Source organism: Mustela putorius, unplaced genomic scaffold (genome assembly GCF_011764305.1).
Source record: "Mustela putorius furo isolate JIRA1106 unplaced genomic scaffold, ASM1176430v1.1 tig00000224_pilon_pilon_pilon, whole genome shotgun sequence".
NCBI classification, from domain to species: Eukaryota; Metazoa; Chordata; class Mammalia; order Carnivora; family Mustelidae; genus Mustela; species Mustela putorius.
Window position 1 is genome coordinate 24776804 of NW_025421321.1, and position 27320 is coordinate 24804123.

At 37.4% G+C, this 27320-nt stretch overlaps 1 protein-coding gene across 5 annotated transcripts in view; it reads right to left on the reverse strand.

Moving 5' to 3' along the window:
- Positions 1–9973: 9973 nt before the first annotated feature.
- The window catches only part of CLHC1 (clathrin heavy chain linker domain containing 1), a 39393-nt gene continuing 22046 nt past the window's right edge, over positions 9974–27320 (reverse strand). For all 5 annotated transcript variants that reach the window (XM_013047401.2, XM_004775664.3, XM_045077847.1 and 2 more), the window contains 4 exons: positions 23947–24121; positions 17041–17243; positions 11648–11827; positions 9974–10290 (listed from right to left, as the gene is read on the reverse strand). In XM_013047401.2, the coding sequence (XP_012902855.1) occupies positions 10094–10290; positions 11648–11827; positions 17041–17243; positions 23947–24121 (755 nt within the window). In that variant the 3' untranslated portion in view covers positions 9974–10093. The remainder of the gene's footprint in view (positions 10291–11647; positions 11828–17040; positions 17244–23946; positions 24122–27320) is intronic.

The window sequence follows — 27320 nt, forward strand, 5'->3', positions numbered from 1 at the left end:
CAGCTTTTCCTGACTAAGAAAATATGGTGGCTCTCTACTTCCTTTATCTGCTCAAAAAGCTTTATTTAAAATTCATGGAAACAGTTGGGTGTCTGGGTGGCTCAGCTGATTAAGCATCTGACTCTTGATTTTGGCTTAGGTCATTGTTGGGTCCATAATCAAAGGAGCGAAACTGATGCAAAATGAAGGTCAAGCAAAGCTTTATTTTCACACCAAGCATCAGGAATCAAACCGACCGTTCAGGGCCATGCCTCTTACAGAGAGGACGACCTCTCTCTGCCTTACAGACTAGCTTTTAATAGCAAAGGCCATGTGGTTGGGCCTGGCCAAGCACAAGTGGCCAATGAGATTGTAACACACAGAGAAAGCACAGTCATGCTAGGTCACACATTAGTGACCAATTGAATTACAATTTACCCTATAGTAGATATTTGAACTAGCCTATCACCTTGGTCAGAATTGGTACCCAAAGGGCGGGGCCCATACTCCTTGGTAGCTAGGGAGACAGTATGCACCCCCACTGATTGGATACCTCCACCTGGCCTGACCCACCCTCGTATTTGGGCTTTGTTACCTGGGACTGGTGTCCAGGACTTGTTTTTAGGTAAGTCCCCTGGGGTGGGGCGACAGGGGCAGTTTAAGTTTTACTGTATAAACAACAAAGTCATTGTTTAACTGGATGGAATCACTCTGGCTAAATAGGCCCTTACAGTCATGATCTCAGGATTGTTAGATCTACCCCTATATGGGGCTCTGTGCACAGTGGGGAGTCTGCTTGAGATTCTCTCTCTCCCTTTCCCTTTCTCTCTCTTAAATAAGTAAATAAATACTTTTTTAAAAATTTAATAAAATAAGATTTTAAAATAATAAAATTAATGGAAACAAGAAATCCAATTTGGCCTCCTGAATTTAGGAAAGTTTTCAAACTGGAGGCCTACAGGTCAAGTTTGATCTGTAGATGTGTTTTCTTCAGCCTACACAGTACTCTGACAATCAGGACTGCTCACATCAAATCAACATTTCCAGCTTCTGATGGGGTAATTCTGAGTCCATAACCCTGCATGACAAAAAGTGCCTGGAATTTACTACAGTTGTCCCTTTTGAAAAGTCCCCAGAACCCCCCCGATTGTCAAACAGCTCACTAAAGTTTTTAAAAGTTTTTAAAGTTTTTAAAAGGTATTATTTATTTATTTGAGGGAAAGAGAGAGAATGAGCAGAGGGAGCAGCAGAGGGAGAGGGAGAAGCAGACTCCCTACTGAGCAGGGAGTCTGGTGTGGAACTTGGTTCCAGGACCCTGAGACCTTGAAAATTATACCAAGCTGGCCTTGAAAATTATACCTACTATTATGGCCTAATATATACCTGTCAATATACAACCTAAAAAAACAAAGCAGAAATCCAACAAAAATGTACACATGTTCACGTACAAGACACATATAAGAATGTTCATAGAAGCACTATGTGCATTACCTCTGCACTGGAAACAACTTAAATGTCTCTCTCTGGTAGAACTGCTGTACTTATATAATGGAATACTAAATAGTGATGAAAATTAACAACTGCAAATAGACACAGCATGGACAAATCTCACAAAAATAATAAAGGACAAAAGAAGGGAACACACACACAAAAAATGATTATGATTTCCTTTATCTATAATCCAAAATCAGGCAAAACTCATCTATGATATGACAAATCAGAGTAGTGGCTATCTTTGGGAGCAGAGTAATAGTGACAGGATGGAGTTTCTAGGATTATAGGGGTATTCTGTTTCTTTACGTTGGAGTTCGTTACACAAATGTGTTCACTTTGTGAAAAATTACTGAACTCTATGTGGGCATTTTCCAGAATGTCTTATTGGGTGTATGTTTATTTATATTTATTTATTAGTAAAATTTATCAAAAAATACAGCAAATGTACAACATGAATATTAAATATGGAGGATACTAGGTCCAGCCTGGTATTTAGTTATGCAATTATTTATTGAAACTCACTTTGTACCCAGTCCTGTTTGATTTTGGTAATACAATGGTAAATGTTACAGGTTGAATTGTGTCCTCCCCAAATTCCCATGTTGCAGCCCTAGCCCCCCACCCCAGGACCTCTCATAATGTGACCTTATTTGCAGATAGTGTCTTTACAGAGGTAATCAAGTAAAATGAGGTCACTAGGGTGGGCTCTATACCAGTATGATATGTGTCCTTATAAGAAGAGGAAATTTGGACACAAACATTCATAAAGGAAAGATGATATTAGAGACAGAGAGAAGATGGCCACATATAAATCAAGAAGAGGGGCAGAAGCCTAGAATAGATTCCTCCCTTACAATCCTTCTAAGGAACCAACCCTACCCAACACCTTGCTCTCAGACTTACAGCCTTCAGAACTGTGAGACAATACATTTCTGTTGGTTAAACTGCTCAGTTTGTGGTAATTTGTTTCAGCAGCCCAGAAAACTAGTACAGTAACCCTCCCCCATTTCCCACACGCTCAAAAGATATTGCCCTTGCCCTCAATTACACAACTAATGAATCATTGGACATTATATCAAAAACTAAAGATATATGATATGTTGGCTAATTGAATACAAAAACTTTTTTAAAAGAACATTAAAAACAAAAACAAAAAAAGGTGCATGATATCTCAGTCTTCTTAAATTTATTGAGGCATGTTTTATGGCCTATGATGTGATATATTCTGGAGAATATTCCATGTGCACTTGACAAGAGTGTGTATTCTATTGTTTTGGTATGGAATATCCTGTATATGTTATGTCCATTTTGTCCAATATGTAATTCAAAGGCATTTTGTCCTTACTGATTTTCTGTCTGGATGATCTCTCCATTTTTGTAAGTGTGGTGTTGAAGTCCCCTATTATTATTATATTAACATCGATTTCTCTTTATATCCAGTAATGAAATGTATGTAAAAAATTGTAGGTTAAAAAAAAAGAAGAAAAAAGAAAAGTATTGTCCCTGACCACAACCATGATAGCAATAAAGAACGGCCTATAAAAGGGAAAATTAGCAGTAAACTAAGGAAGTCATGAAAGGCTTCCCTGAGGAAGTTTTAACTAAGCTAAGAATTGAAGTAAAAGAAATTATCAACTAGGTAAAAACAAAGGGATAAGCCTTTCAGGTAAAAGAAATAGCATATCTTAGGAGTGTCCAGGTGGCTAGTGGGTTAAGTACCAGACTCTTGATTTTAGCTCAGATCACCATCTCAGGGTCCTGGAATCAAGCCCAGTGTAGGGCTCCCAATGCTGTGAGGGGAATCTGCTCAGGATTCTCTCCTTCCCCCCTGCCCCTCCCTCTGCTTGCACATGCTTGCCTCCCTTAGGCAACAGGCCTGAACAAAGGAATGCAGAAAGGGCACAGAACAAGCCCCAGGCTGGATATAGACAGGACCATCGGAGACCTACCTCAAAATATCCACAAGCCCTAGCTGAATATTGGGCTATTTACAACCAGGCACAATTACCAAAAAAGAGAAGATTCAATATGTCACCACACCTCCTCACCTTCCTGCTTTAAATACAGCCCCCATCCCCTGCCTCACTGCAGATCCCTCCACCATCCTGCGATCCTGCCGCAGACTCCCTCACAATGTATTCAGTAAACTTCCATCTCCTTTGTTGTGCGTGGGGTGAATCCTTTCACTGCCTGCTGTACCAGCTTCTACCTGATCATTACCCCACATTTGAGGGTCCCCATCCAATCAGGCGAGATACAACATGAGGAACAAAAAGAAAGCATTCATCTGGTTGGAAGAAGGTGAGGAGTACACTAGGAAAGAGGCTGGAGGGGCAGCTGGAATCCTGATCATGCAGGCCATGTTAAGGATTTTGGACTTTATCTCAAGAAGCAATGAGACAGTTTCTGCAAAGACATCCAAATGTCCAACAGACACATGAAAAAGTGCTCAACATTACTCGGCATCAGGGAAATAAAATCAAAACCACAGTGAGATACCACCTCACACCAGTCAGAACAGCTAAAATGAACAAATCAGGAAACGACAGATATTGGTGAAGATGAGGAGAAAGGGGAACCCTCCTACACTGTTGGTGGGAATGTAAGCTGCTGCAGCCACTCTGGAAAACAGCATGGGGGCACCTGGGTGGCTCAGTGGGTTAAAGCCTCTGCCTTCGGCTCAGGTCATGATCCCGGGGTCCTGGGATCAAGCCCCGTATGGGCTCTCTGCTCAACGGGGAGCCTGCTTCCTCCTCTCTCTCTCTGCCTGCCTCTTTGCCTACTTGTGATCTCTGCCTGTCAAATAAATAAATAATCTTAAAAAAAAAAAAAACCAGCATGGAGTTTCCTCAAAAAGTTGAAAATAGAACTACCCTACAACCCAGCAATCACACTACTGGGTATTTACCCTAAAGATACAAATGCAGTGATCTAAAGAAGCACTGGCACCCCAATGTTTATAGCAGCAATGTCCACAATAGCCAAACTATGGAAAGAATCTAGATGTCCATCAACAGATGAACTGATAAAGAAGATGTGATATATATATATATATAGTATATATATGCATGTGCAATGGAATACTATGCAGCCATTAAAAAACCATGAAATCTTGCCATTTGCGATAATGTGGATGGAACTAGAGGGTATTATGCTGAGCGAAATAAGTCAATCAGAGAAAGATAATCATATGATCTCTCTGTATGAGGAATTTGGGAGACAGGGTGGGAGGTCATGGGGGGTAGGGAGGGAAAAAATGAAACAAGATGGGACTGGGGAGGGAGACAAACTGTAAGAGACTCTTAACCTCAGGAAACAAACTGAGGGTTGCTGGGGGGGCAGGGAGGAGGGATACAGTGGTTGGGTGATGGACATTGGGGGGTATGTGTTATGGTAAGTGCTGTGAATTGTATAAGACTGATGATTCACAGACGTATACCCCTGAAACAAATAATGTATTATATATTAATTTAAAAAAAAGCAGTGAGATCATTAAACACTTAGTACATCATAATATGACAAAATGTGAAGTACCCAACATACCTGTAATCATCCTTGCCAAAACAGCTGAACTTAATTCTAGTCAAGTCTTTAGATCTAACTTCCATTTATAGGAAATATGGGAACTAGAAGAACAAAGTAAGTAATACCATAAGGACAAATACCAATCAGACAAAACTGGAACATGGAACAACCAGGTAACAACCAGCCAGTCTAACCAACCAATGGCAAGAAAAAAAAAAAAAAAAAAGGGAGGGGAGGAGACGTAACTCTAGATGTAGAGACACAGCAACCTGAACAGAACACACAAACCTTACTTAGATCCTTATTGGTACAATTCAACTATGAAAAGGCATTTTTAAGCAAGTGGTAAAATTTTAATACAGACTGAATATTAGATGATACTAAGGAATTATAGTTAATTATTTTTTAAATGTATGCTGTGTCCTGGGGTGCCTAGGTGGCTCAGTCATTAAGCATCTATCTTCAGCTCAGGTCATGATCCCAGGGTCCTGGGATGGAACCCTGATTCAGTTCCCTGCTCAGCGGGAAGTCTTTCTCTACTGCCCATGCATGCTCTCTCCCTCTCTCTCAAATAAATAAGTAAAATCATTAAAAAATACAAAAGTAAAAAATAAATAAAAAGCAGGCTGTGTCTTTCCACTGAAGATGTAATCTTGATAGCAGAGACCATCCACAAAATAGGAGTTCAGTATGTGTCATTGATTCTATGCTCAATCTTGGGATGTCAAATGGAGGCAGAAGGTCAAAAAGTACTGGGGAGGGGTGCCTGGGTGGCTCAGTGGGTTAAAGCCTCTGCCTTTGGCTCGGGTCATGATCCCAGGGTCCTGGGATCAAGTCCCACATCAGGCTTTCTGCTCAGCAGGGAGCCTGCTTCCTCCTCTCTCTCTGCTTGCCTCTCTGCCTACTTGTAATCTCTGCCTGTCAAATAAACAAATAAATAATCTTTAAAAAAAAAAAAAGTACAGGGGAATCATTTGTACCTTTGCAGAATTACAGAATTTTTGAGTTAAATATGACAAGAGGAATTATCTAGTCAAAATAAATTCATGAGGAAAAGGACACAAAGTCCGACTATGGCAAAGCTGTTCTAGAACGCAGGCTCCTAGGCCAAGAACTCATGTTCCACATCTCTCAGTGCATTCTGACCACCTCCATGCCCATCCCATAGAGCTCACAGCTCAACGCCTTCTCCTTCCTCCATGTGACCTCATATTCTTGCTCTTCTTCCCAACTCCATCTCCAGACATTTAATTTATATTCATTTAACGAGTTTCACATTCCTTGGGAAAACTGCCAAAGGTAATGCTAACAGAGAAGGAATAATAATGAGGGGAGGAAAAACATTTTAAAACCAAAGCAAAATTAACAGTAACAACAACAGCTGCTTTTTAAAGCTTTTTCCACATTTATGTTCCTACTTCATCTTCCTGACTTTCATGGACATGTTATTTTCCCAAGTTCTGTCAATGGACACATAATAGCTTTCTATTGATCATAAAAGTCTCAAACAAAAAAAAAATGTTTTAAGCTGTTGACATTAAAATCAATGCTGCTAAAAATAAATAAAAATCTTAAAAGCTTTTTAAAAAGATTTTATTTATTTATTTGACAGAGAGAGAGAGATCACAAGTAGGCAGAGCAGCAGGCAGAGAGAGAGGGAAGCAGGCTCCCTGTTGAGCAGAGAGCCCGATGCACGGCTTGATCCCGGGACCCTAAGATCATGACCTGAGCCAAAGGCAGAAGCTCAACTCACTGAGGCCCCCAGGTGCCCCTAAAATCTTAAAAGTTTAAAAAAAGAAAAAATACCAAGGCTGCTGACCTATCTTTTCTCTATCCCTTCTTTTTTTCTATGCTTTATCTTTTGTTTTCAAAGATCACAGCTAATGTCAAGGCCGGAAATCAAAATATTATTAGTTATTATAAACCTCTTAGTAATACTTTGCTTTTTAAAATGTGTACATGAAATGTTCCATGCTCCTGGATTGGAAGAATAAATATTGTGAAAATGTCTATGCTACCTAAAGCAATCTACACATTTAATGCAATTCCTATCAAAGTACCATCCATCTTTTTCAAAGAAATGGAACAAATAATTCTAAAATTTATATGGAACCAGAAAAGATCTCGAATAGCCAAAGGGATATTGAAAAAGAAAGCCAAAGTTGGTGGCATCACAATTCCGGACTTCAAGCTCTATTACAAAGCTGTCATCATCAAGAGAGCATGGTACTGGCACAAAAACAGACACATAGACCAATGGAACAGAATAGAGAGTCCAGAAATAGACCCTCAACAATATGGTCCACTAATCTTTGACAAAGCAGGAAAGAATGTCCAATGGAAAAAAGACAGCCTCTTCAATAAATGGTGTTGGGAAAATTGGACAGCCACATGCAGAAAAATGAAATCGGACCATTTCCGTACACCACACACGAAAATAGACTCAAAATGGATGAAGGACCTCAGTGTGAGAAAGGAATCCACCAAAATCCTTAAGGAGAACACAGGCAGCAACCTCTTCCACCTCAGCCGCAGCAACATCTTCCTAGGAACAAAGCCAAAGGCAAGGGAAGCAAGGGCAAAAATGAACTATTGGGATTTCATTAAGATCAAAAGCTTCTGCACAGCAAAGGAAACAGTTAACAAAATCAAAAGACAACTGACAGAATGGGAGAAGATATTTGCAAACGGCATATCAGATAAAGGACTAGTGTCCAAAATCTATAAAGAACTTAGCAAACTCAACACCCAAAGAACAAATAATCCAATCAAGAAATGGACAGAAGACATGAACAGACATTTCTGCAAAGAAGACATCCAGATGGCCAACAGATACGTGAAAAAGGGCTCCATATCACTCGGCATCAGGGAAATACAAATCAAAACCACAATGAGAGATCACCTCACACCAGTCAGAATGGCTAAAATCAAGTCAGGAAATGACAGATGCTGGCGAGGATGCAGAGAAAGGGGAACCCTCCTACACTGTTGGTGGGAATGCAAGCTGGTGCAACCACTCTGGAAAACAGTATGGAGGTTCCTCAAAAAATTGAAAATATAACTGCCCTATGACCCAGCAATTGCACTACTGGGTATTTACCCTAAAGATACAAACGTAGTGATCCGAAGGGGCACGTGCACCCGAATGTTTATAGCAGCAATGTCCACAATAGCCAAACTATGGAAAGAACCTAGATGTCCATCAACAGATGAATGGATCAAGAAGATGTGGTATATATACACAATGGAATACTATGCAGCCATCAAAAGAAATGAAATCTTGCCATTTGCGACAACATGGATGGAACTAGAGCATATCATGTTTAGCAAAATAAGTCAAGCAGAGAAAGACAACTATCATATGATCTCCCTGATATGGGGAAGTGGTGATGCAACATGGGGGCTTAAGTGGGTAGGAGAAGAATCAATGAAACAGGATGGGATTGGGAGGGAAACAAACCATAAGTGACTCTTAACCTCACAAAACAAACTGAGGGTTGCTGGGGGGAGGGGGGTTGGGAGAAGGGGGGTGGGGTTATGGACATTGGGGAGGGTATGTGCTTTGGTGAGTGCTGTGAAGTGTGTAAACCTGGCGATTCACAGACCTGTACCCCTGGGGATAAAAATATATGTTTATAAAAAATAAAAAATTTTACAAATAAATAAATAAATAAATAATAAAATGTGTACATGTATTACTTTAAAAAATATTATGTTTTAGAAAATTGTAATTATGCATTACTCAGTCTGTGTTTAGCAATATGTGGAAAAACTGAAAACTCAGCTAGTACTCTTCAAAATTTAAAAGATAAGCCAAGCAACCCTAATATAAGCGTGGACAGATAGTTCAACATAGGCAGTAAGTTATGTCAACATATCAAATACTCCACAGAAGGATAATTACACAAATACAAATGGATAGAAATGTGGGATTTAGTAAGTATAAGCCAAGTAGAGAGAGATGCATTTCTGGGACCTATTACTTACTTAAGTAATTTATCTTCAATGAATTTCTCCATTATGTTATATAGTTATATTACACACACATATTGCTAATCCTCGTGACAAACCTTTAAAAGAGGTATTACTGCCCATATTTTACAAAGAGGAAGAGGTAAGACCAGAATTTGAATACAAGACTGTCTGATTCCAAGTTCATATTCTGTCCGCTATTGAGTACAAAATTGACTCTAAATTTAAATTTAGTAGGGGAAAATTTGACTTTTCATTCTGACTCCATCTAAAAGCAGCTCATTCTTACCATGTCCCATGATCAAGGCTGACAGCCAGCTGGTATGGCATAAGGGCTGAAAGCTGTTAGGATTAGTTGGGTCTCTGTTCTGTTTGACTGGGGAGGCCCACGACATACTGATCACTAAATATTTTGAGTATCCTACCTGTCCACGACACAGAATAATTCAGACACTTGAAATCATCCAAAACCACCTCTCATAACACATTTTCCATATCTACAGATATCCCAGAAATGATAAAATGCAAAATTGGCTTCATGTAAAATTTGGCTGGTCTCTCTAGGTAAGAATATGCTAAGACTCCCAACTTGTAGAGTAGAAGCCTAACATTTGCCATTTACATACACCAAAGCAAGGGGTACATCTTTAAATCAATAGCATAAAATTACTATACTGTAGGTTTTCACCAGTGAGTCCAACCTTGAAATTGTATCTTGCCTTTCTTGTTAAAAATCAATCTCAAAGCATTCATTATCTGGGAAATTAGTTGGACAGGATATTATTCACACCTTCCTCAGTTCTTGCTGTAAAAATAGATCCCCAGAAAGAACTATATCTAGACATTAGCTTATGCCCTTAGATAGAAGTGCCTAAACTGAGTTTTATACAAAGTTATACTCTTGGATTTTATCAAGATTCAATATCAGAAATGACCATATAGAAAAAAGAAAGCAACGGTATAAATGTTTCAAGGACAAATCATCACAACAAAAACAGCCCGATGTTTTTCTGAGAGCTTCATACTTTACATTTATTTTTAAGTTAGGTATGCCAAAATTAGTTTGCCCAACCAATACACATAAAATGTTATATAAGCTCCCTCAGCTGGTTAAGACACAGAACTACCAAAAAACATGTTCCATTAAGTTGACTGTATCATCCTCTTCAGAAATTTCAGTTACTCCAGCCTGAGAGCGAAGAATGGACATGATGTCTTGAGATAACTGGTCAAAGCCATTCTGTAAACATATATTTGCTATTTCTTGCCAGTTTTCTAATGAGAAAAATTGATCATTTATCATAAGATGTTCGACTATACCTGAGGGAAAAAGATTATAATATTATAGTGGCACTTATTCTTACTTGAAAACCCACACTTAGCAATTCTTCAAAAATAGAAAGGGATATCATTTCAACTATTAAAGTGGCTATTAAAGTTGATCCCTATAAGTTTAAAGTGGAGTGTTTCAGTTCAGGTTTAAGTAATCAAGAGTTAGGTTCTTCATCTTTTTCATTAACCTTTTCATGCCTCACTTCAACCCTCTACTACCTCTCACATTCCCACGCTTCTATTCATATCCTTCTTGGTTGAAGGCTACAAGGAAGAGGTTTGAAAAAACGAAGAACGAGGGCTCAGCTTTATTCAGAGACTCTAAGGTACCGCTAGACACTATAATATAACTGGGGCCTACAGGTCTAGTTTTCAAGATCCTTCGAATTCTTTTTATAAAATTCCCTAGTAGTGCTGATCCAAGGGCTTGAAAACCTCTTTGGCAAATTCCTCCTATCTCTGGATAGAGAGACACCTCTTAATGATGGGGCTTCTATAACAAATATTTTTCTAAAGGAAATAAAAGAATGATTTTGTTTATTAAAGAAAACTAATGATATTACTTTTGGAAAATCAGTTATGGTGACCCTCTTTGGAATATATTTATTTAGGGAATCATTTCTTATCTATTACCTGCATTACTTATGAAACCTAATGAAAGAGGATCTCTTTTTAAAATATTGTCAGCACTATTATTTTATTTCTACCATGATTATTATTTTTCTGTCAAATAAAATATTTTATTTCATATTTGTAATGAAAATTTCAAAATTATCTTCCCAAATACATTTTCATGTAATTTGCTATTCATTCTTTTAACCCCATATAACAATTCAAAATCCAGCTATCTGCTCAAGTTCCTATATTAAATTAGAGAAAGCAAAGAAAAAAGTGAGACATAATTAGTTATTCTTGATCCCACTCCAGAGTTACATTCAGAGTAAACATAATATGGAAATGACATTTACATATGTATTTAGTTTAAGAATAAAAATATATAGTGTTTATGTCTAAAAATAGCATTTTAAATCATACAAAATTACTAAATATACACATTTGTTAATATATGTACAGCTTTTAGAGTAGTGTTGGCCAGTATGATTATTAAGATGTTCCCCTAAAGCTTCACAAAGATTCTCTCTTCATTGTAATTACTTCAAGAAATACATACTATTGTCAACAGACTATATTGACATGGTAATCTTTACATTTATAAACTCCTAAAGTCAATTCCTGCCGAGAAGGAACTCTTAGGAAAAATGGTTTAACTCAGACATAATGATCTTGAACCTTTCCCTAAACAACCACTACTTTCTCTTCTACGATAACATTTTACTATACTTACTTTTCCCACCTTTACTTATTTCTTGAAGTAGCTTAATGCCAACTTTTTTCAGATCCACAGAAAACAGATGAAGTATAGCAAGACCAAAAGATAAAGATGGTGGTTTCCCATTCCATTCTCTAGTCAGACACTGAATTAATTTGATGTGAGGACATAACTTTATTAACTGCATCAGGTCATCTGAAAGTAAAACATACAAAAAACTATGTCTCAACATCCTAGTATGATACATCAACTACGAACTGGGACCAGCTAATGTCTGTACCTGCCAAACAACACTTCTTTTTCCAATTCTTCCAAAGCCCTCAATGAACTCAACAGTACTCTCTCCAATTAAAAAAAAAAAATTATGCTCAGTATAGCAAAAATATGAAAGAAAACTTCTTATAACACAGACTACCAGAAAAACAAATTATCAAAGGGTAATTCTATTCTACCATAGGGTAGAATAGAAAGGATTAGATTGGCAATCAGGAAATCTGAGTTCTAATCACAGTTCTGCCAATTGCTTATTTTTTTGGATCTCAGTTTATGCACTTTAAAAGTGCTAGAATTGGTATCTCCAATTTCTAAGGTTCCATCTAATACTACATTATGTTTGTCTATACCCTGAGGCTGATATTTGGATCAGTTCCTAGTCAGTACAATTTGTTTCTTCCCATGCCTTGCACAGAAAAAGGGTCTCAGTAATTTTTTTCCTAAAAATATCGAGTATTTAGAAACTCAAAAATGAAGACTTTAAGAAGGTATCAGCCAGTTCAAGTAGCTGGAGGCTGAGCCATATGAAGTTGCCTGTATTTGACCATTTTTGACTCCAAATTCATATGGTTTAATACACTGGTTAACTACTGAGTTCATCTAGTACTGCAATCATGATTTACATTCTTTTTTTTTTTAATTTTTTTTTGAAGATTTTATTTATTTGAGAGAGAGACAGTGAGAGAGAGAATGAGCGAGGAGAAGGTCAGAGGGAGAAGCAGACTCCCCATGGAGCCAGAAGCCTGATGCGGGACTCGATCCCAGGACTCCGGGATCATGACCTGAGCTGAAGGCAGTCGTCCAACCAACTGAGCCACCCAGGCATCCCATGATTTACATTCTTAAATTTGTAAACTTTATGTTAATTTACTAAAGTTTTTCAAGTAAAAATACTCTTCTTGGGTCACAACAGAGGTAGTTTTCAGAATAATTTCTGAGAGCCTTACAAGAACTCCCATAAACATAATTTGCACTCTGACAGGCAATATAAGTGTTTATTTAACACAAATTTCTGTACTGGGAACTTAAATCTATTAAATCACTGCATTTAATATTCAATATAAGTGAGACATTATTCTCACATTGAAAGGGAAGAAACAGGTTTAGAAAAGTTAATTTTCCCCAAATTGTACGCATGATATAAAGTAGAACAGTTCATCTGACCTCCCAGAGTCTATGACCTTTCAATCTATAGTAAGGCTCCTCCAAAATAATAAATACATGTATGTGTGTGCACTGTATGCATGTATGTATATTTACACATGCATGCACACACACACACACACAAAATACAGAGAAATACAGAGAGAAATGGTAAAAGAAGAAACAAGGAATAACAGAATATAATTCTGTATCAATAAAGTCAAAAAAAATTTTTTTAATTTCCATAGAGAAGAGGTAGAAGTTTATGATTTCGGTCACTCAAACTGGCCTCCACTAAGGTGAAGCTATTATATAGCACCCCTCTGCCTCCAACATTTCATAACTCACACATCTCACTCTGCTACATTCAATCAGGTATTCAAATCCCTTTCTCCCTGAATTCATTAATTAACCAATATTTATTCAAATATGTGCAAGGTATGGTCTCTAATTAGAAGGAATACAAATTCCAATCTCATGACCTTTCCCCTCTGCTTACCACATTTTGGAATCCATTTCATCATTCCTTGGTTTGACATATTATTAATCATTTTTTTAAAAGATTTTATTTATTTATTTGAGAGAGAGACAGTGAGAGAGAGCATGAGTGAAAGGAAGGTCAGAGGGAAAAGCAGACTCAACATGGAGCTGGGGGCCGGATGTGGGACTTGATCCTGGAACTCTGGGATCATGACCTGAGCTGAAGGCAGTCGTCCAACCAACTGAGCCACCCAGGCATCCCTATTAATCATTTTTTTATCTCATGGATGTTCTGGGTTTTTTGGTTTTGTTTTGTTTTTTAAAGACTTTATTTATTTGTTTGACAGAGATCACAAGTAGGCAGAGAGGCAGGCAGAGAGAGAGAGGAAGGCAAGCAGGGTCCCCACTGAGCAGAGACCCCAGGACCCTGGGATCATGACCCGAGCTGAAGGCAGAGGCTTTAACCCACTGAGCCACGCAGGTGCCCCATGGATGTTCTGTTTTAATAAGATTATAAAGGCATACCAAGTATGATACCTGTTTAACTCACAAATATCTAGAGCAGTGGTTCTCAAAATATGGTCTAGGGTGTACAAAGTCAAAACTACTTTCATAAAAACACTAAGTTGTTATTTGATTTTTTCATTCTCATTCTCTCACAAATATACATGAGACTACATGACACGTGATATTTCAAAAGACTGAATATAGAAGTGGATATGGGAAGCCAGCTATCTTCTATTAAACCAGACATTACAGAGATTTACAAAATGTGGAAAATGCAACTCCTTTTATGAAATTCTTTGGTTTGGGAAGTTATTTTTTATAAAAAAATTTTATTATGATAATATGTCATGGGCTTATTGTTATTTTAAATGAATAAAGAAATATTTTTAAATCTTCTGCTTTACTGTCTAACAGGATAAATATCAGTAGACATAACCCACGTAAGTAAAAGCTCCTTGGGATGTTCAGTGCTTTTTAGAAGTATAAAAGAGACCCAAGACCACAAAGTTTGAGAAGCTCACATTTAAAATAGGTATTTCCAATTTCCAGATATGTACATTCAATTGTTTAATGATAATGGGAAAGTGAACAAACAAATCATTTCAGGCTTTATTCTAAAAATTATTGGGGGTGGAAATAACTTTTAAAACAGATGCTCTTTTAGTAACACTTACGCTTTTGGAACAAATTTCTTAGAATTTTTCTGTTTTTGTTTGGCTTGGGTTTTTTAATTTGTAAATGTTTGACTGATAGTCTAAATCTAAGGGACAACATTTTTTTCTGAAGCCAGAAAGTATTAACAAATTGAATCCGACTCCCAAGACCAATATGATACCATGGAAAGCTGTGGTTGCTTCTCATTAAAAAGTAAAATAAGGAAAGTAATTTTCAAACATTGTTTGTTTGAAAGTTATTTTTTTCTCATTACTATTTACATCTTTCATGTGCTAAAGAAATTCTGAGAATAAACATCAAGGTTCTAATTACATAAAAGTGTTATTACTTCATAAATTATTATAATATATATTTAATCATTTTAGATTGTAATGCACTACTAGAAAAACAGAACAATATGATAATGAGTCAGTCATGTTTCTATTCACTTATGCAAGGCAAATTTTGCAAGCAAAACAGAAACTTAACATTTCAGTCAATAAAAATTCTAAGAGTAATTAAACCTATGTCTAATTTGGGCGCCTGGGTGGCTCAGTGGGTTGAGCCGCTGCCTTCGGCTCAGGTCATGATCCCAGCGTCCTGGGATCGAGTCCCGCATCGGGCTCTCTGCTCAGCGGGGAGCCTGCTTCCTCCTCTCTCTCTGCCTGCCTCTCTGTCTACTTGTGATTTCTGTCTGTCAAATAAATAAAATCTTAAAAAAAAAAAAAAAAAAAAACCTATGCCTAATTAAACCTCCATGTCTAAACTGACTAAAATAACCTATCATCTATGGAAAAATAAAACCTAAAACAGAAATTGAATCTGCATACTTAGATAATAAAAATAAAATATATAATTCATTCAACAAATATTGAGTACTATACCAGATTCTGTTCTGTTGTTGTTGTGTGTGTAGGCAAATTACTTACTTCTTTGAGCCTTAGCCTCTCTGGGGAAACAGAGTTTTTTTTTAATCTATAAAATAGGGATAATAACAAAACATACTTTTTTTTTTAAGTCTTTTTTTTTTTTTTAAGATTTTATTTCTTTATTTGTCAGAGAGAGAGAAATAGCACAAGCAGGCAGAATGGCAGGCAGAGGCAGAGAGAGAAGCAGGCTCCCCTCTTAGCAAGGAGCCTGATGCGGGACTCAGTCCCAGGACCCTGGGATCATGACCTGAGCTGAAGGCAGCTGCTTAACCAACTGAGCCACTCAGGCATCCCCCAAACCTACTTTATTGTTAACATAACGATTTAAGTAAGGTCATGCATGTAAAAAGCCAAATTATAGTATCAAGTGTAACAAATAAAGAAATTCATAACTTTAAAAACTAGATCCTAAGGAAAATTCAATTTATTGTTTGAAATTGACCAGATTCAACAGCCATCAATGTTCTTCTTTCCTGGAAAAAATATGACCTAAAAGTGCTATGTTTTATTCTATTTGCAACTTCTTAGAATTGGGGTACAAAGCCTGCAAATCAGAATTGAGACACAGTCCTGGGATGTGGGAGATGTCAGGATGCCTGTACATTTAGATTTCTGATGAACTAAACTCGAAATAAAAGATCAACTCATTCAACTAAGGTTACCTTAAGGTTGACAATGATCTCAGATCATTCCCAATTACAAGCCAGGTGTTTCAAAATTTTGAAATGAACATTATTTTACTAAGTCTTCATTTCTAATGCTTATATCATAGTCCAGAACATTTATGTAACAAGTAAGTTCATCCATTAAAAAAAAAAATCCTTTAAGTAGCATGGTCTAAAATACCTGCAAAATAAACTGTGTACTTCAGAGGGAGAGAAGCAGTAACACCCTGACATTCACTTTCTCCAAGGCTGCTAGGCTCTCTCACAGGACAGCCCCAGGCTCAGTCCCTGGTATCTTTGCCAGACACTTGAGGAAAACATCTCCTCAGCCATAACTGACCTTAAGGCAAAAACCACTCTGAGGGGGCTGGCCACAGCTAACCAGGACCCACCATGAGTACCACAGACAAACTTCGCTCTCTTGGTTCGCAGTTGCTTCTGTGCAAACCGTGGCTCTCTTCCTTCTCTGGGGCTCAGTATCTCCACTTACATGGTGGGCCTAGCAGTGCCTACCTGATGGGACTGTTGTAGGGATTGGCTGGAAGGATGTGAGAACACCTCAGCCAGAGTCTGGCACAAAGTAGGTACTCAATAAAAGTTAGATAGGTTTTGCTAACAACAAACAGACAAATCTACTCATCAGTATATGTGAAACAGACTTTAAAATGTAAATCCAAAATATTGCCTACTACCACAGGTGATCTCACAATTAAAGTCTAGAATTCAAATGCATACAATTAAGTAGACTGGCACTCACCGTAAGTAAAGTCCTTGAATTGCTGTATGTATTCCATGGCCCCAGGAATCTGGCCCTGTTTACATATGCAAAGAAGAGCTTTCTTGTGCAGGCCACATTCACTGTAGATCATCTGAGCTAAAGCCAGGCACTTGGCTTTGTTATAAGTATCCTGTTCCCCATAATCACAAATCACATCCCCCAACTCTTCAGAAAACGTGAGCCTAGAGCAAGCAGATCAATAGGTAATACTTTAGAGAGTTCTTCATGAGTGAGTGGATGAAAATATCTGAACACAATACAGTAGAACTGGATTGTCCAGGGTCTGTAAGAATTCCAAGTTAATAGGCAATTGATATAGAAGAAATTAAACATACCTAAGATTTAACAACAACCAGAAAAAACTATCAGCATGTATTCTTTTGGGGGAAGACATTTTAGTGAAACCAAGCTCAAGTTTTTAAAAAATCTACAAACACAGTGAAAACTCTCCATAGAAGACTGACAGGAATTAAAATGACAAGGTAAAGAAAAATTCTCTTATAATTGAGGACCTCAATGTTTACCTAGATTCTAAACCCTGTAGAATGTAAGAACTCATTAAATATTAGTTAATAACAGCAACAACAAATTTTAGCTCAAAATTAGTGATAGATCTTGCAATGTTTGTAAGAAATGTGTGATTTAAATTGTTAAAGATATATACAAAACAACAGGGGGAATAAAAGGATATAAGATATCCCTACTAGGAGAGACTGAAGAAGTAGTTCTTTTCAGATGGTTCACTTGAATAGGTTTCAGTTGTCATCACATTTTTAAATTTTTTTAATTTTTTACTTGTCATCACCTTTTAATGCGCCATCTTCAAACAAAGTTGAAGTGAACCATCTGCACTAGCACACTGCACCTAGAAATGATCAGCAAAGGCCAAAACACATTTGGGTATGATTAAAGATATTACTTCTAATCACCAGTTGTACAGAGATTTTATTTTAGTTGTATTTTCAATAGCTACAGAATAACAGCAATTATATAATATTGGTGCCTGCATACATGTAACAAAATGCTAATAACATTAAAATGAAATCCTGAAACCCCTGCAAAATGTCTGTTTACTGAAAACTCAGGAAATAAAGCCTTCCATGTTTATCAGGGTGGCCAGAGAGAGGTAGGTCTAAAATCAAAAGGCAGCTTCTGAGTAGAAATCAATTATTTACTAAGTAAATACCTGACTTCTACATTTTAGTACCAAAATATAGGTTTTGGTAGCTACAGCCCCGATGTTTCCTAAAGCTGAACTACTAATTATTTCAATATTTTTAGTGACTGTATTCCCAGAGCAAGATGATAATATCAGTATTTTAGTTATTTCTTCTCTAAATATAGTTTTATTTATTTATTTATTTATTTATTTATTTAAACAAAAGCTTTATTTGACAGACAGCGATCACAAGTAGGCAGAGAGAGAGGGAGGAAGCAGGTTCCCCTCCGAGCAGAGAGCCTGATGCGGGGCTCGATCTCAGGACCCTGGGATCATGACCCGAGCCAAAGGCAGAGGCTGTAACCCACTGAGCCACCGAGGTGCCCCTATAGTTTTATTTTTTTAAGAAGTCACCACCATTATGTTGTTCCACCTGAAAGAAGGCCAGAGCTGAGGACCGACGCTGCTGTGTCTCCATTTGTCACTTTCCAAAAGGAAGATGAGGAAAGAAGAATATGATTAAAAAGAAAAATTATTGAAAGAATAATCGACCCTGAAGGAAAAAAGGTGAAAGACAAACAGGGATTCTAGCCCTGGGGGAAAGGGACGTAATCAAGCACCCTGAACCTGGCCGGGAAATGAGCCGAGGAACCTCTGCCCACATATCCCCCACAATCACCTCATCATCATAGCTTCTTTCTGTTTCTTCAAAGCCCCCTTCTTGGTTCTCCCACCCCTACTTCCAATTCCAAGTAGACTGTTTAAGGGACTTCTGAAAGTGGATCTCCAGCCTGATTCTGGAGAATACAAATGACTAATAAGTAAAAGAAAATATGCTTAACTCCACTAGTAAACTAAGGCATATTTGACTATAAACCAGACTGTAGATTTTTTTTTTTAAGATTTTACTTATTTATTTGAGAGAGAGAGAGTGAGAGAGAACATGAGCGAGGAGAAGGTCGGAGGGAGAAGCAGACTCCCCATGGAGCTGGGAGCCCGATGTGGGACTCGATCCCAGGACTTCAGGATCATGACCCGAGCCGAAGGCAGTCGTCCAACCAACTGAGCCACCCAGGCGCCCCCAGACTGTAGATTTTTAAGCTAAAATAAAGGTAACATATAATCACTAAATCTATGCATGATATTTATTTACTGGGGTTTTTTGTAGGGTTCAGTTTGTAAAGTTAACCTGTCAGAGGATATTTTTCCACTTCTAGGAGCAGTGTCTGCAATTTAGAGACCTAAAGCCAGTACAGCATCATTTCTTAAGTTTAGGTTATGTGTCAAGTGATCGGACTTTCCTCAGGTAAGAAAGACTAAGAGAGCCAAGCCTGGCTCTGTGTAGGGCTTCAAAGAAAGAACCACAGAACTTTTTAAGGTCGCCATATGGTGGAGGCCAGGTCATCAGAGTCAGAGACCAGAGATCAGAGGTTAAGAATAAAGAATGTGAATTACTGGGCACCTGGGTGGCTCAGTGGGTTAAAGCCTCTGCTTTCGGCTCAGGTCATGATCCCAGGGTCCTGGGATCGAGCCCCACATCGGGCTCTCTGCTCAGCAGGGAGCCTGCTTCCTCCTCTCTCTCTGTCTGCCTCTCTGCCTACTTGTGATCTCTGTCAAATAAATAAATAAATCTTTAAAAAAAAAAAAAAAAAAGAATGTGAATTACCTTTAGTATCCTGTTAGAGCATCTCAGGATCCTTAAAAGTGGTGGTATTTTCCAAATTTATGCACTGAGTGAATTGTATAAGAATTTAAATTCTTACCACTACAGGAATAATCAGCCAAGAACCATCAGTATACCTAGGGAAATCAATCTTGTCTGAAATTTCTCTGCACTGATCACAGGTGATAATAAACACGCACTTTTTAATGGTATTCTCATGTCTGAGCCATCAACAGGCCTCCCTGATAAGTACATTTTGTGGAGGGTGTGGAAGGTATGACCAGGTGGAACAAGAAAGAGGCAAAGCAGGAAGGTAGGGTATATGTATGGAGAAGTTTCCTAAAGCAGAATTAACTATTATGTGAACAGGAAGTGAAGCTGTTTACGAGGTGTGGAAAAAAGATCCCCTGTACTGGTAAACAACAGTGCCACCAATCCAGTAAAGTCTGGGATTCTCCAGCATCATGCAAGGGGAAATGGTGAATTTGGAATGGGCACAAGGAGGCAGTAGTACTTGCCATTTTTATGTCTAGGACATTTCTAAATCATGAATCTATTATTTAGGGAGTGTTTACATTAGTCCATCTATCCTTATGATAGGTGAAAACTATAACTACTCTATAATATGTATCCTATGTCCCTATGCATCCAGAGCCAAGGAAGCATAGCCCTTACACTGCAAAATAAGCAGGCCATGGCTACTAGACAGACGACAGGGAGGCCTTTCCTCATTCTGCATTCTAGCACTCACAGCCCAACCTATGTCCACACAGACTCAACAAGAACCGCTTCATCTTCATAAGCAGGCACACACTCTTTTAGTCCTCTCTGCTGGACCAGTGATTCTTCCCAGCTGACTGTTAACAGCTCACAGCTCTCTACTTTCCCAAAGAATTGCCCTCAGCTGACTGGAGCTACCCCATCCAGAAAATTATAACCCCCAGTAGTTAAGAACAGATGACTGACTAAGAAAGCATAGAAAAGGCCAGTCCCATAATTCAAGAAGAAACAACTCTGGTATGGTTTAGGTTCTGTAGTGCTCTCCCTGTAATGCTATCTATTACTAGACTTTACCTGAGTTCACATCCTTGCTCGACAGTTTGCCCTTCTCCATCCCTTCTCTCTTCTCCCCTTACACTACTTCTCGATTTGTCTATCAGTGAATGACAAGCACTCGGATCTAATGATCATGTTCTCTTTAAGGGAAGTGGGAACCTGAGAGCCAAACATCTTCCTCTCTTCTCTGTTATGTAACAACAATCTTCCCTTCTCATGATAATCAAAGTCCATCATGCTCACAGAACCTCAAGCTGCAGGAATAGAAAACACAAACTCCCTGTGATGGTTAATTTTATGTGTCACCTTGACTGACTCCTAGAGTGCCCAGATATTTAGTCAAATATTATTCTGTGAGTCAGTGAGGATGTATTTGAAAGAAAGTGATCAGTAGACTGAATAAAGCAGATTGTTGTGAATGTGGATGGCTCTCATCCAATCAGTTGAAGGCCTGAATGGTACAAAAAGGCTGACCCTCTTTCAAATAAGACGGAACTCTTCCTGCTTGACTGCTTAACTGTGACATCAGTCTTTTCCAACCTTTGGACTAAAACAGAAACATTGGCTTTCCTTGAGTCTTGAGCAGCCTGAAACTTAACACCATTGGTAAGTGTTAAGGCCTCTCTTGGGTCTCTAGCTTGCTGACTGCAGATCTTGGGATTTACCAGCCTCCATAATCGCACAAGCCCATTTCTTCGTGTATATATATATAATTATATATATATATATATATATTCTATTTATTCTGTTTCTCTGGAAAATTCTAATTAATACATTCTCCAACTGGGCACTGATAGCTGTGTAGAGCCACTCTTTTACCCAAGTATTCCACCTACTGGGGATACACCATATAATTTTCACTATTTTAAAGAGTGCATTTCTTCCTGAAGCATATTACTCCATCTTCAAAGGATGGAGGGAAGAGCTGGCATCACCGAGACACAACCTGAACCATCCATGAACCAAGTTTGGGTTTTTTCTTCCTTGTCTGCTGGTCTTAGGTCACCCCACCCCAGCATGAGGCCATAGGTGTGAGCTGTGGAAGTACTGTCAGCCAGTTGGTGGTAGTTGACATGGGTTCTGGGCCATCTACTTCTGAAGTTAACCTGTATACTCTGGATCTGCTTGAGCATGATCCTGATTGTACCTAATTTTAGTTGGACTCTTTGAGCCCACCTGACCTCATGACTTGGTGAGCCTGTCAGAATCCAGTTCATGATGAGCAGCTCTCTAGTTCTAGTCATTGGTGTTCCCTGGGTAGACACTCCAACTTTAGCAGGACCCAGAAAAATAGAAGACTATTCTTTTTAATAGTATGTAGTAGCTTGTTATAGGTGGCAGATAATCTACTGGGATATCTCTGCATAGTCCCATGCCAAATGAAAACTGTTAGTGGGTATCAACAATCATAGTTTGATAAAGGCATGCAACCACAGTCATCCTACCAGACAAGCCATCAAGACCAACAGAAGTGTAAGAGTAAGAAGAATATAAAATGGACATAGGAGAAAGATAAGTAATAATTAATATGAATGAATCCCAAAATAACTATCAGTGAAAGAGCCAGACCAAGAAGAAAAAATAATACATAATATATAATTCCATTTTTATAAAATTCTAGAAAAATGAAACCTCATCTATTATGACAGAAAGTAGATCAGTGGTTACTTGGAGACAGAATGGGGATAGAATGAGATTGATTATCTCAGCTGTGGTGATGATTGCATGGGTATATACATATGTCAAAACTTGTCAAACTGTATACTACAAATATGTGCAGTTTATTATATGTCATTTACATCTCTACAATGCCATTTTACAAAAACTCATCAAATTGTACATTTGAAATATGTATCAAATATTGTATGCAAATTATGTATCAATAAAGTTGTAAAAAACAAATTACAACCCTAGGATCCATTATCATGACAGGAGCTATAGTATATCCCACTAACCCACCTGTTCTAAGATTCCCCCAGAATTATACCCACAAAGTCCTGGAGAAGTTGTGCCTAGATAGAGTGAAGTTAAGGTAAGAAGAAGATACATAGGTGCTGTGCAAATGGCTGACTGTAATAAATGCTGTTTTAATGTCCTGCCTGGATCCTCCTTCCCCAGCTGCTCTGAGTATTGGCTGCCAGTGGCTTACAGGTCCCTCCTTTCTATAGCAAATTGCCCTTCGCTAGCATGCCTCAACCAGGCAGCTCATAGTTCCAACAGAGAGGTACAAAAGGCTGGCCCCTCTGCCTCCAGGGGGACAGCTTTGTGGTGTGGTTTATGCTCCAGAGTCTCTATAAATAAGACCAAGGGTAAAACTTGCCTGAGAACACATCCTTTCCTAGCTTCGCAAACACACACACACACACACACACACACACACACACATCTTTATTCTGCTTCACTCACTCCCTTAAACATGTTTTTTTGTTTTGTTTTGTTTTTTGAGAAGCCATCCCTCTATCAACAATGTACACTCAAATCCGTGTCTGAGGCTTTAGTACTAGGGAATCTAACCTAAGGGGGCTCTAGTACAATCTGCCAATCTGTACTGAAACCTAATTCCAAGAAGTCATCTCCTATCTATTCTTACTGGTTTGTATGTTCTAAATGTTACTTTGGTCCACATCCATCCTGCTTCTAAGTTTTCTCTAGGTTTATTCTTTACTTGTACCCACAATCTGTCTGGATCCAGGTCCCTGCCTTATCCCTCTAAGTAGCATGACACTGATTTATCCTTTTCTATCCTTACTAATCAACTTCTATCCACCATAAAGTGGTCATGAATCATCTGTGAATTGCCATTACTCAACTCCTGATCTGGGCCCATTGTGACTAGGCCTCATCACTGCTTGAATGCTTAGTAAATCTTTTCTGACCAATTAATGCAGCAGTGACCTGAGATAAATATTCAAAGACTGTACTAATTAAAAAAACTATTGAAATCTTGAGAATAAACAACTTTAATAACCAACTATCAAAATTAAGTTAAAAACTTTACTTTGCTTACCTTTCCTGGGTGACCCAATTGATAACTAAATCTAAACGTTTTTCAGATAATCCACATTTGATTCCTTCCAGGGTTAGTTCTGCATTAATAGGGCGTCTATATGCATGACTTGTACTAAAGATGGCCTCAAAAAATAAGAGTAATGGAAAAGGCTTGCCTCTAATCTTTCCAACAGCTATAGAGAGAAGAAAAGTTTTTGAGTTGAACACTTTAAGTAAATAACACTTTAAGTAATAAAAAAGTAAATTGCTTTTTCTTCATATTATTTTCATCTCTTCGCATCTTCAAAAAATTTCAATCTACAATTACATCCTTATAATTTTAGATTATATGCTTAAACATGTAAAATTACATGCTTATAACTTATAACTAATGCTTAGGATTAAACATTACATTTAATGACTAAGTATTACATGCTTTGTAAAAAGAGAGGCAGAGACTGGAGTGATGTGTCTACAAGCCAATGAATGCCAAAAATTGTTGACAGCCACCTAGAAGCTAGGAGAGAAATATAGAATATAATCTCCCTCAGAACCTTCACATGGAAATTGTAAAAGCTGAAGGAATATACCACCTGCAGACCTGCACTATAAAAAATAATAAAGGTAGTCTTTCAGCCAGAAGGAAAATAATACCTGATGGAAATATGAATCTACATGAAATGAAAACCAGAAACGGTATACACAACAAATAAAAGTATTTAGAAGCATATTATTTTTATATAGTACATCAAGTGGTAGAATATCACCTGAGCGTAGAATGTGATAAGTTAAAGATAGAAATTACAAACCCTAAAGCAACAACCAAAATAAGACAACAAGGAGTTACAGCTCATAATCAGCAAAGGAGAAAAATGGAATCATGAAAAATTTCAACTAATCCAAAAGAGGGCAGAAAAAGTAGGGGGGAGTGGTAACAAAGAAGAGATAAGAAAGAGAGAGAACAAACAAAATGCAATCATGTCAACAATCACATTAAATGTAAGTGATCTAAACACTCCAACTGAAAGGCAGAGATTGTCAGAGTGTATAAAAAAGTAGGATGTCAAATAAATAAATAAATAAAATCTTCAACCCAAAAAACAAAAAAAACAAAAACAAAAAAACAAAAAAAAACACAAAAACTGCAGAATCACAGTATCTGTTTCTTAGAAGACACTGACTTTATTTATTTTTAATTTTAAGTTTTTATTTAAAGTCTAGTTAGTTAATATATATGGTAAAATTGGTTTCAGGTATAGAATTTAGTGATTAATCACTAACATATGATAACACCCAGTACTCATCACAACAAGCACCCTCCTTAAAACCCATCACCCATTTAGTCCATTTTCCTGGCCTATTCTCAGTTTATTCTCAATAGTTAAAAGTCTCTTATGGTTTGCTTCTTTTTTCTCCCCCTTTCCCCTATGTTCATCTGCTTTGCTTCTTAAATTCCATATGAGTGAAATAATGTGGTATTGGTCTTTCTCTGACTGACTTATTTCACTTAACATAATACACTCTAGTTCCATCCATGTCGTTGCAAATGGCAAGATTTCACTCTTTTAATGGCTGAGTAATATTCCATTGTATATATATGTATGTATATAGTAGATACACACACACACAAACATATAGATAGATATAGATATTTTCTTTATCCAATGGACATTTGGCTCTTTCCATAGTTTGGCAATTGTTGCTATCAACATGAGGCATTAGGATGCATGTAGAAGACAATGACTTTAAATGCAAAGACACAAATAGATCCAAAGTAAGAATATGGGAAAAGACATACAATGCTAATACTAATCAAGAGAAAAATGGTGTCATGCTCCTAATTTCAAACCTTACTACAAAGCTATAGTAATCAAAATTGTATGATACTGACATAGGACAGATATCTAGGGAAATATAATAGAATTAAGAGTCCAGAAATAAACTCTAAACATTTATAGTCAATTGATTTTGGACAAAGGGGCCAAAACAATTCAATGGATAAAGAACAGTCTTTTCAACAAATGGTGCCAGGATAACTAGATATCTACAGGCAAAAGAATCAATTTGGATCACTATCTTACACCATACACAAAAATTAACTCAAAGTAGATCACAGACCTAAACATACAAAACTCTTAGAAGGAAATACAGGATCTTAAGTTAGGCAAAGACTTCTTAAATATAACATCAAAAGCACAGCTATAAATTAAAAGATGGGTAAATTAGTCTTCAACAAAATTAAAACTTGTGTGCTTCAAAAACCACCATCAAGGGGCACCTGGGTGGCTCAGTCAGTTAAGTGTCAAACTCTTGATCTTGGCTCAAATCTTTATCTCATGGTCATGAGTTCAAGCCCTGCACTGGGTTCCATGCTGGACACAGAGCCTACTTAAAGACAAAACAAAACAAAACAACACCATCAAGAAAGTGAAAAGAGGGGAACCTGTTTAAGTCAGAAGAACATGCGACTCTTGATCTTGGAATTGTGAGTTTGAGCCTCTCCTTGAATGTACAGATTACTAAAAGAAGAAGAAGAAAAAAATACCCCACAGATTGGAAGAAAATATTTTCACATCATCTGTCTGATACAAGATTTTTATCCAGGATATAAAAAGAACTCTCACAACTGAATAATAAAAACACAAATAACATAATTTTAAAATGGGCAAATAATAGACATTTCTCCAAAGATATACAAATGGCCAATAGGCACATGAGAAGATGCTCAACACTATTAGTCATTAGGGATTCATAAATCAAAGTCACAATGAAAGAACACTCACCTTGATGAGCACTGAGTAATATACAGAATTTTTGATTTATTACATTATACACCTGAAATTAATATATAACACTGTAGGTTAACTATAGTGGAATTAAATTTTTTTTAAAATAATAAACAAATAAATCAATCCACAATGAGATTATTATCTCACATGGATTAGAAAGGCTACAACAAAAAGAAAGACATTAACAAGGGCTGGTAAGGATGTGAGGAAATTGGAATCCTCATATATTGCTGGTGGGAATGAAAAATAGTACAGTTTAGCAGCAGTTCCTCAAAGTGTTAACACAGAGTTACTATATAACCCAGCAATTCCACTCCTAGGTATCTACCCAAAAGAAATAAAAACATATGTCCACATAAAAACTTGTATACAAATGCCCATAGCTGCATTATTCATAATAGCCAAAAAGTAAAAACAACCCAAATTACTATCAACTGGCAAAAGGATGAACAAAATGCATTTTGTATCCATACAATGGAACAGTCATGTTATAGCATGAATAAACCTCAAAAACATCATGCTAAGTGAAGGAAGCCAGTGACAAAAAAAAAAAAAAAAAAAAAAAAACAACAAAAAAACAACTTCATTGCACAATCCTATTTAT